The sequence below is a fragment of the Phragmites australis genome, chromosome 3 (assembly GCF_958298935.1).
Source record: "Phragmites australis chromosome 3, lpPhrAust1.1, whole genome shotgun sequence".
Classification (NCBI taxonomy): Eukaryota; Viridiplantae; Streptophyta; class Magnoliopsida; order Poales; family Poaceae; genus Phragmites; species Phragmites australis.
The window spans coordinates 45,613,172-45,624,246 of NC_084923.1; the positions used below are offsets into that span (position 1 = coordinate 45,613,172).

Genomic DNA, 11,075 nt, shown 5'->3' on the forward strand with positions numbered 1-11,075 from the left:
TGTACTTTACTCTAATGACACCTCCGATATATGCACCGAACCATCCGACGTGTATAAGTCAATTTTCCACTTAACAAAAAAAACCTTCTGAACTTTACTCCGGCAAAGCATCTGGTGTATACGCCGGACCATCTTGCGTGTACAAGCTTGAGATCCATCTTTTGAAAAATACTCTGATGTAGCCAACTTACTGCGTCGGATCATCCGGCATGTATAAGCATTGAGGCCCACTTCGAACAAATACTCGAGTGTGTATAAGCTCCTTAGCACCAGACCATCCAATGTATATAGATTTTTCAGAATTTATCCAATTCAAATTTCTTTAAGTTACCTAGTGCTAGAATTTCACAAGTATGCATCCAATCAAATATAGACTCAACTAAATTAAGCTACTACGTTTAGCCCATCTTTACAGTACGACCAAAGAGCAAAAGAAAGATTATGCTAATTAAAAAGTGTCTTTCATCTCCCTGTAACAATTAGAACTTAAAGTTCTTAATCTTGACGTTCACATCATTTGATCGCTCAACCATTCAATTAAGGGATCAAGATCACCCAATAACATTGTGAACTAATTTTTTAATTACTCTTCAAAATAAACATGTTAGTCATAATAATATTATTATCATTACTCACTGAAATACTTACAACTTACCTAGCGACTAGATGCTATACTGGCACAGTTACCTTATATGTTCCTGCCGGGTCAGCCTACCTTTCTTCAATGGTGGTCCAACCTACGGCAAGATCTGAATAAGAAGCTTGCCAAAGCCCTGGAAATGCTGATCATGCCGATTGCCTGGTAGATCTGGAAAGGGAGACACCCACATCTTCAATGCTACCACTACCACGGTCATGCAAGTCACAAGATCAAGGCGGAAGCAGAACTGTGGACAAGAGCGGGCACCAAGAACCTCGTACTGTTGTTACGACGATCATAGTTTAGTCCTTCCCAGCCTTGTGGTTGTGTCTTACATATGTATAATTAACTCCTGATGTAACCATTAGTAGTTGACTCCACGTGAGTTCACGTCGGTAGATTTTCTGTAAGAAAATGCAAGTTTTTCTTCTTAATAGAAAATGCAATTTTTTCTTATTTCTCAGTAGGATGTGTATCCTTTGGATACACTATAAGCAAACCTCTTTTGTCGATTCCAATAGTCCGAACCGATGCTACGGAGAGATATTGAAGCACATCCTAGCATGATCTCCCCTTTTAGAAATGGGTTATGTCATTCTTGTCGTTTCATAAAAAAGAAATTTTCTATCTTTTAATATGATATGTATCATCTAGATACACTATGAGCAAACCTCTTTTGTCAATTCCAAGGTCCAACACCAAGCACAGCCTGGCATTACAGATTCTAGTAGTCAACATTGTTGCTCTGAATAGACACGGAAGCACGTCGTGGCATGATCTCCCCATTTGAAAACAAATGATGTCATTTTGTTTGTTTCATAGAAAGATATTTTCTATTTCTTAATAAGATATGTATCTTTTCATACATTATGAGTAAATTATTTTTATCGATTTATCCAATAATAAGAAGTGACACCAAAACATGCCCTGTCATGATCTCCCAGTTTATATCATCTTTTATTGTTTCATAAAAAAACAATTTAGTATTTCTTAGTACCACACATATACACTATTAACATACCTTATATGACGATTTATTTAATATTTTGTTTACCTTAGCTCGTAATCATGTCCGTCATCTAGTCCAACCAAACATTCTTTTAGGCTGTTGCATTTCCCCTGGGCTATGAAAATCCTAAATGAGCAGGAACCATCTTGGTCGTTTAAACTGGTCTAACTTGGTAACCCTGTAAAAAAAAAGTGATTCTCATCTCTTTATTACTACCAGCAGACTTTTCTTTCTTTTTTTTCGCTGCATTTAGCAATTTTCAGTTGTTATTTAATGCTCTGAAACTTAACATCACCATTTTTGGCAGTGCATGAAGACGCGACCAACTTATTTAAAGTTTCATAAATCCTACGAGATGACGCCCATAAAACCACTTCAACAGCGCTCATCGAGCCTCAAAAGAGAGAAAACCTTTCTCTCTCCTGATCGGCCAGTGACATCACCAACTCGTCGAGGAGAGAGAGCGAGCGAGCGAGCTCTCCGATTTAAGAAGAGAGAAGAGGAGTGAGAGGGAGCGGGAGGAAGGGGGAAAGGAGCAGGGAGCCTGCGCCTCGGGCCTCGGGCGACGGAACCCTAACAACCCTAGCGTCCGTCGATCGCCGTTGCCGGCCATGGCAGCGCCGGCGCCGGATCGGGCGGCGCTGACGGTGGGGCCGGGCATGGACATGCCGATCATGCACGACAGCGACCGCTACGAGCTCGTACGCGACATCGGTTCCGGCAACTTCGGCGTCGCGCGCCTCATGCGCGACCGCCGCACCATGGAGCTCGTCGCCGTCAAGTACATCGAGCGCGGCGAGAAGGTAGCCCGCTGATCCCCATCCCGCCCCCCTTCCCTATTCGATTCGATTTGTCGTTCGTTGTGGTTGACCAATCGATTCGACCTCACGTCGGTTGGTTCCATCGGTGCGTATGTGCGTGGGAAGGGGCTGTTCGATTTGGATTGCTCGCGGATTGTGGTGAATCCTTGTGTGCTGCGCGGACTGTTGGTTTCGTAAGTTAAGGGCCATATCTTCAGCAGAAGGATGAAATTGTGTGAATTTTAGGTTTTTCCTTGTGGATATCGGCTGTAGCTTCTAGCTGTTCATTTCATTCGATATAATGATTTGGCGAGTATGCTGGAGCTTTAATTCTGTTCATGTCCAGATTTTGTTTGGATATGCTTTATTTAGGACTAACCAAACATTCGCCACTCCAATGAAATTAAACAAGCAAACAGATTGAAACAGATTTAGTTCCAGCCTGGGAATTGAATCTAATAGCAAACTAATCACCATGCCTGCTTTAGCAAACATCATAATTTTTTGACGCACTAATGACTACCTGGCACAGGTGGTTGTGAGCTTAGGTTTACCAGTTAACAGCATCAAATAAACTGTCGCAAGCACCCAAACAAAGATCTAAACTGTTTAATTCTTTATAGAGCTTATTTAGAGATGTGGCTAATGGCTGTTTTTTTATTATATGAAATGGTGTTTCTCACCATGCTCACCCTGGGGATCGAACCAAGGTCACGAATCACAAGCAGCACACTCCCAGGCCTCCACCACTGCGATCTTGCAGGCCCCCGTGTTGGTTGTTATTTAGTTTCAATATATCTAGTTTGATTTATTTTAGGCAAATTTAGTAGATATATGGTGCGGTGTAGAAGTGGAAATATGGACTTAGATAACCGCGAGACAGGTTTCCCTACTTTCTCCCTCACATAAAAAGAGAAAAAAGTTTTTTTTTGGTTCTGAAGTACCTCCTACCATTTTCTTTCCATCCAAACATCACAGCAGATACTGATTAAAAAGACCACATGTCACTGACTTGTTGGGACTATACTTCTTCTGCTCCAGCTGTGTCGTCCATATATTTGATTTCACTACCATTTGATGTTAGGCAATGGCCCATTGATTGTATGTAAAAATCTGGTCATCCATGTGGACCCAACTGCTTGTGGATACCAGCATATCACATCTATTTTGATCAAGCGTGACAATTGTAATGGTGTGTGATTTGGTCCAAGAAATGAATGGTCTAGTTTATTATTGGTGCTCTATAACTCTATTCCACAATTAGCTACTCCTATGTGATGCATAGGGGTGTATGTCTTATAAAAAGAAATGGTGAGTATATATCTAGTATCTAATAAAATATAGGGTCAATTTCACGAAACCACACTTTTAAGCAAAATTTTCATAGAACCACACTTCCCTTTGCGTCATAAGATCAGCCAATAGAAGAAATAATTCCCTGATTCTGCAGAACATTCTGAGCACATGATGACATGAATATGTAACATTTCATAAAATCTCATTTTTGAGCATTTCACACCACTATATCATTAGTCAAAGTTGAAATAGTTTGAACGCATGTTCTAAAAGTCACTTTTTTCTGTTGGACGCAGTAGCATAGGCTGGAACGTTGGTGTGATACTCAACCAATTGTTGCTTGTATTCTTAAGCTGATGAGGCTTGAGTTGTTTTTTGACAGAGAACTGCAAGCTTCTCTAATCATGAAAAGATTACCAACAAACCTATTAATACTCTGCTAAGAAAAGCTGTACCGTCTCTACCCTAGTTCAAAATTTCGACCCTGCCTTGTGCTCACTATCCACTGATGTATTGGTAGCTTCATGGCCTTTATCCATGTATGTCTCTGACTGGAGGAACTTGTGCAATGCCATGGTGTGAACAATAACTTTACATACCATTGCTTTAGTGCGCTGTGATCATTCATTTTGGAAGTTCCTGGTAGAATGAATAAGCAATAATTTGTTGATTTTCTGAAACAAAGGACGATTAAACAGGTGCTAGCTAATTCCCTTCTTCTCTTTTGGCTTTCTACCCCTAAGACTCAAACATGAATTCACACTAAAGGTCCAGTATTATTTGTTAATCCCGGTTAATAGTCAGACTTTGGGTCTAATTCCATGGAGTTTCCTTAACGATATTATGTCCTTCCTCTCATCATTTGATGATTTGATTTAAATAATTCCATGGTACATGTTTTGTGCCAACATGAATGTGCCCCTTAATCATATAAAGATTTTTGCATTTCCTTGTTCTTTTACGAATGCTTGCCAGTTATCAGTTATCACTACACTCAATTATTTCATTTTGGTCTCTTTTAATATATATTTCCTTCACTGCCATGTGCAGATAGATGAAAATGTCCAGCGCGAGATAATTAATCATAGGTCATTGAAGCATCCTAATATTATAAGGTTTAAAGAGGTAAGTTGGGATCGTGATGGTGTTTTTTTCTCTCCACTTTTCGATTGCCAATTGTTTTATCAATGTATATAACTTTTGTATATGTAGGTTATTTTAACGCCGACACATCTTGCTATTGTCATGGAATATGCCTCTGGTGGTGAGCTTTTTGAGAGAATATGTAAAAATGTGCGATTCAGTGAAGATGAGGTCTGTGCTTACTCCTTTGTTCATTTTTTTTTTCTCTTGATACATGTCTTTCTTAATCCTACTGAGTGCATGTGTATATCTTTTTAGGCTCGCTACTTCTTCCAGCAGCTTATCTCAGGAGTAAGCTACTGCCATTCGATGGTATTAGTTATTTGAATGACTTCTCTTCCATCTTATTGTTACTCTTTACTCATACTATGCATTAAGTTGAGCTGTCCCATTTTATCCTTATTTTCAAGCAAGTATGTCACCGTGATCTGAAGCTGGAGAACACACTTCTCCACGGGAGTGATGCTCCTCGCTTAAAGATATGTGACTTCGGCTATTCCAAGGTTCTTAACTAAGTCAATTCAATCATATTCTAGCTAATACTTCTGTGATATGCCGTGTATGGCTGCTTTAATGGTGTCTAACCTCTAATTGGCTAGTATTCAGATAGATAGGTTGAAATTTCACTGTTCTGTAGCTTCATGTTTACACTACAGTAGAATGGGTAGGGTTCTGTGGCTTTGTCAGTTTCTTTCTGACGAATAATGGCATGCATGCTTCATTTCTGCAGTCTTCAGTTCTTCATTCACAACCAAAATCAACTGTCGGAACACCTGCTTATATTGCACCTGAAGTTCTATTGAAAAAGGAATATGATGGCAAGGTACTTATGCTCTTGATCTTTGCTAATTTATATTGAGAAATGTGTCTTTGGGAGGTAGCTGTAGCTTCCCATCAGTACACTGTTGTTCCATGAACATACACTGGCAAGAGGTTTTGTTGTGGGGTGTCCTCTGCATTACTGCGTATTGTATACTTACAGTAAATACAAAGACATTTTGCCTTTTACCCAAGAATAAACCAAAACCCCTCAACAAGCTTACCTTTACTTTATGCCAATTTCACGCTTATGTCAAGATTTGGCAGTCGTTTGGTCCAAACTATCACCATCTCCAGTCTAAATTACTTGTCATTTTGACTCATTTTGTCCCTATTGATTGTATACTTATCTCGTTAAGACCGCTACCAGTAAAAAATTAGGAGGACTACTTGGTACAAATTAAACATCCATTTGCAAAACAAAATAAACCTCCTAAACTTTATTTATTTGGGAATGGAAGGACCATAGTGAGTTGTACTGACGTGAAAATGTGAAAGCATTTTCCATTTTAAGAAATGTCCCGACTATTCAAGTGGTATAGTGCTTTTTCCCTGTTGTATTTGATGGTCCTTTTTCAGGGCCATCACTTTATATGCTTACGATATCCTGTCCTGGTATGCTCTTTTGCATGTCTGGAATTGTAGAGATGCTATGCATACTGCTAAAAGCGATAGCAGACTGGTAACCACTCAGTGGACATTAATGATTACCGGTGGTAACCAATTTGACCTAAACGCTATGGAAATGAACCTTAACAATCGGCGATTTTGCCAGGAACCATTTGTAAATTAGCTGCTTTTGACTATTTTCTTACTTTCTGGAAATCTGATAGTATTGGTGAGTTTGACATTTCTTCCTTGAAGTTTCCATGTACTATTGTGAAATAGTTTCACATTCAAATATGCGAAATCAGCAAGATAGATGGGCATTAACCAGAGCTTAAAGTAATTTAGTGGTCAGAAAAGTTTATCCATTAAATATTCAGTTAGTATTTCTGGTTAGTGGTGGTAACTGTCTAGTTACCTCCTAGGTTAGGAAACCTTCTTTACGCTGATGGGTTTGTTTGTGACAAACAGATTGCTGATGTGTGGTCCTGTGGTGTGACTCTCTATGTTATGGTAGTTGGTGCATATCCTTTTGAAGATCCAGAAGAGCCTAAGAACTTCCGCAAGACAATTCAGGTTATCTTAATTTCAGTTTTTTCCCATGCTTCGGCTACTTCCAAGTTTCTACTGTTTCACCTTACGCATTCTCTCATGTAGCTAAAAAACTAATTATAGTGACATCTTGTTGCAGCGTATCTTGAATGTTCAGTACTCAATTCCAGATAATGTGAACATATCTCCAGAGTGCAGGCATCTTATTTCAAGGATTTTTGTTGGTGATCCTGCTCTGGTGAGTCCTTGTATGTTGTAGTTACAGAAACCAAGTTTTGATATTACATCTGTATCTTATGAAGTATACTTCATTAGTATGTTCCTGAAATTTTTCTCTAAACTTCAGCTGTCAAGTAAAGCTATACCGGTAGGTCATATCCGGCTGTCTGGAGGGCTTGAGTTTTCTGTTAGCTTATAGCCCATAAGGTAGCGGCAGACAGCTTAAGCATTTCAATACAGTTGTAACTCTTCCTGGGTGCAAACGGGTTATTGTTAGTGTTGTTGGTGCGCAGCCAGCACACCCGACGCTGGTATCCACCGATTTTAGGAGCACACAAACGTATGTGCATTCAGTAGTAAAGTGTGTGCCCGTGTTACATGAGGCCTTCTGTGCCTCCAATAAATTTCTAATGTGTGGGAGACACACACACACATGCGTGTGTCCGAGGGTGGTGTGTTGATGAGTGTGTTGTTTCATTGCTGACTAGTAACATAATGGTCTATTGCACTGTCTAATAGTTGATGACACTGCTGGTGATCTTAAATGCAGAGGATATATTATTTTGAATTTAATAGTATCCATGCTATTTTTGACATTACTTGTTATAAAAAAATGCAGCGGATTACAATCCCTGAAATACGGAACCATAGTTGGTTCTTGAAGAACCTTCCTGCTGATCTGATGGATGATGATAGCATGAGCAACCAGTACGAGGAGCCTGATCAGCCAATGCAGACCATGGATCAGATAATGCAAGTTTTAACAGAGGCCACCATACCACCTGCTTGTTCTCGCAGTATAAACGTCCTAGCTGATGGGTTGGACATGGACGATGACATGGATGACCTTGAATCCGATTCGGATCTTGATATTGACAGCAGTGGTGAGATCGTGTATGCAATGTGAGTTATACTTCAGATAACCATCTTATCAGGCATAGGATGCCCTGATGTTGTGTACTTGTCAAAGAACTAGCATCCTTTTGTGAAAAGTCGTTCTGTAGTTTGTTCAGTTTCTTGAGAATGGGATCGCAATCCTGTTCGAATCAAAAACAGTAATGTTGTTGTAAAAACAACTGGGTTTACTCCCCCTGGAAAACTAGGTTCCCTCTTCCTTCCTGGTTACTGAGGTATGTTACTGTTACGTATGTTCAAGGAGTTTTTACTCGTGCTGATGTGTGAAATTCGGCCTGAGCTAGGGGTTTTGCTGTTAGAGAAATCGAACTGTCTGTTGCTCGAAGCTCAAATTCTAGTCATTCACCTTTACGCACGTAAGAGTGCATTTTTTAGTTTGAAAGTGCGTGTAGCGCCCCCATTAGGTTGTGGATTTGTCTTCATTTTGTGCATTTCTGCATTTCAAAATGTGTGCTTGGGGCACGTTTACATCTGCATTTCAGGATGTGTGCTACGGGCACATGTAGTTCTCCAGTTTCTGCGTTTCTACATATCAAGATGTGTGTTAGAGGCACATTGTGTGCGCGCGCGCGCCTCTGTGTGTTTGTGTGTGAGAGAGGTGTGCTTATGTCTGATCCATTATAGTTGAAGAAAATATGATTGCTACTCTCAAAGTCTCCGGTTACAAATAAATGTTGTTTTAAATTACGTGCAATCAATATTTTCAAATTTTAGTTATAAATTACTATTTATAAATTTTGTTTGGATATTTGAAATTTACGAGTATATTTATCTTAAAAAGTAGTTTTATACTAGTGTAACTTTGTTATATTTTATAAATATATTATACCAAAAAGTAACAGTCAAAATGCGTTTTGGAGACTGTATGTAGTGCTTTCGTAGTCTCACCGGTCCTTTTGCATGCCGGACGTTTTGTTTGTGGCATGCCGATTGTTTAGAGCAAGATAGACACCGTATGAGCGAGAAATCCATATCAGTTGGCAAGTGGGGCACATGCCGCATGAACTCGACGGCGGTCGTGTCGCACCATCGTTCGCAAGTGCATTTTGCTGATGTGATGGCCCTCAGTTTAGTTGGCCTGGCTTATGGCCACAAGGCTCGTTATTAGCAAGGGGACACTGGGCCTGCTACATTTCTTCCCACACCATTCAATCGCCGATGCCCGAATATTTGGATCAGTTCGCCCGGGTCTGCGGTGGTGTGCTGACGGTTGGGTACCATTCGGAAAGACTGAGCCGCTAGTCGAGGCTTACCAGTCCGTTGGGGATGAAATTCCTATCTGAGGACGGAAAAGCAAAACCGCATCTTAATGTGCGTATTAGCCAATGGCTTATCGTATCCGTACATCCCTTCCAGTGGCATCTTTGAGAGTGTTTGGTTAACTCCCATACTATAACGGGCGGATTAGGGTTTAGTTATTGGGACAAAATTTTGTAAAGTTGTATGTATAAGAAGTCGAGGGAAAGTAGATCGAGAGAAATCATATTTATTGGAAAAAAAAGAGTGTTTGATTAGTTATATCTGTCTGAATATGCTAAGTTGAATTTTTGTTTGTTTGATTGAATTTGAGTCTGCATGAGCGGATACAAGAGTAAAAATTGTGATTGTTTATTCGCATAAAGATGATTTTATTATACTAACAAGTGAGTCCGTTTATATAAGCGAATGCAGAGTCTACATCCATCGAGCTAGGTTACGAAGTAAAACTTCACTCCTGAATTAGGATAAGACTGTATATTTATACCTACCAAATCATGCTACAACAATTAAATATATATAACTAAATAGATTTCTTTTCAAAATTATAGATATTAGCTTAGATAAGATGAGTCCCTAGTAAATGCCTGTACATGCCCTTAGCTTTTTTTACGAAGCCGTAAAGACCTGCCACTCTGCTTATTTTATTGGTTGGGTCCGTCCCTGCACACAATGCCACATCTTTAGGCACTGTTTGACTAAATGATTATACAGTAAACATATGTAAATAGGTGATTCAAGATATGACACTGTAAGCACGGTACGGTCTAAGTGTGCGGCACGACGTACCGGCACGACACGATTCGGTTGAGTCGGGCGGGTCCGGGCACAGTCCAGTTAGGCATGATCCGGTCCGGTACGTATGGATCCACCTATTTTCTATATTTTTTAATTTTATAGCTATTTTTTATCTATTTTTTATATTTTTAATATATTTTTAATTTTGTAGCTATTTTTTATTTTATCAAGCTGGTTGTGCCGACGGGTCGTCCGTGCCTGTCGTGCCCGTTGTGCCTGTCGTACCCGTCGGGTAGACCGTGCCACAGGCTATAATCGTGCTCAAGCCAATCTGGCACAGCACGGTGACCAATAGACCATATCGTGGGCCGAGGGAGGCAAGCGGACTGACACGGCCTGATCCGTTACAGTAGCTAAGCCGTTCGAGTCGTACCGAGTCGGGCCCGTACTGGCCGATCCGAGTAGCCTATGTAGCCGTCTCTAGTATACAGGGCACAGATGTGGTATGCAACGCAGCAAACCAACTAGCCACCACACAAAGTCCGAATTTTTTTGGCAAAGCGTGGTAACCAACCAAACGGGCCTTTTACATCGACCCCTCTGCGCGAATCTCAATGCAGCAAACCTGGTACAGGCATATGCATTTGAGAAATGCACGTTCGTGCACAAACACTTCGTTTGACCCGGCGGCTGATCGAACTGCTTGCAGCAGCTTCTGTTGAAATATGTGCGATATAAATAGCATATATATACATATTCCTCTAAAGAGATAATAAAAGTAGTAGATGAAATATAACAAAGACAAGAATATGAGATACATGTCTGTCATACCATGAGCACTGAGAAAGTAAACCATATATAAAAATCTGAATTGAACTAGATGATATATTCAAATGGCTCTCAGAGTATTCTTATCAGCTGGCTCCAGATCAATAAAGATCTGCTCCCAAGCTGAACTATAAATCATATCACAAATTAAACTAGGATATGAGATCACACCTAGATGACAACCTTGATATACAATTCTCTGAATTCTACATATTCCTGGACAGAATAACAAAGATATCTTTTACTGGAAATC

At 40.1% G+C, this 11,075-nt stretch overlaps 1 protein-coding gene across 3 annotated transcripts; it reads left to right on the forward strand.

Moving 5' to 3' along the window:
- The first annotated feature begins 2,024 nt into the window (after positions 1 to 2,024).
- Positions 2,025 to 8,198, forward strand: LOC133913384 (serine/threonine-protein kinase SAPK8). 3 transcript variants are annotated; one of them, XM_062356521.1, is made up of 9 exons: positions 2,025 to 2,452; positions 4,796 to 4,870; positions 4,958 to 5,059; positions 5,147 to 5,179; positions 5,299 to 5,391; positions 5,619 to 5,711; positions 6,785 to 6,889; positions 7,005 to 7,103; positions 7,704 to 8,198. In XM_062356521.1, the coding sequence occupies exons 1-9, from the start codon at positions 2,261 to 2,263 to the stop codon at positions 7,989 to 7,991; spliced, it is 1,080 nt and encodes a 359-aa protein (XP_062212505.1). In that variant the 5' UTR covers positions 2,025 to 2,260; the 3' UTR covers positions 7,992 to 8,198. The 3 variants fall into 3 exon arrangements, with proteins under 3 accessions (XP_062212505.1, XP_062212506.1, XP_062212504.1); XM_062356520.1 differs by having other exon boundaries at positions 2,027 to 2,452; positions 5,147 to 5,200; XM_062356522.1 differs by lacking the exon at positions 5,299 to 5,391 and having other exon boundaries at positions 5,147 to 5,200.
- Positions 8,199 to 11,075: the final 2,877 nt, after the last annotated feature.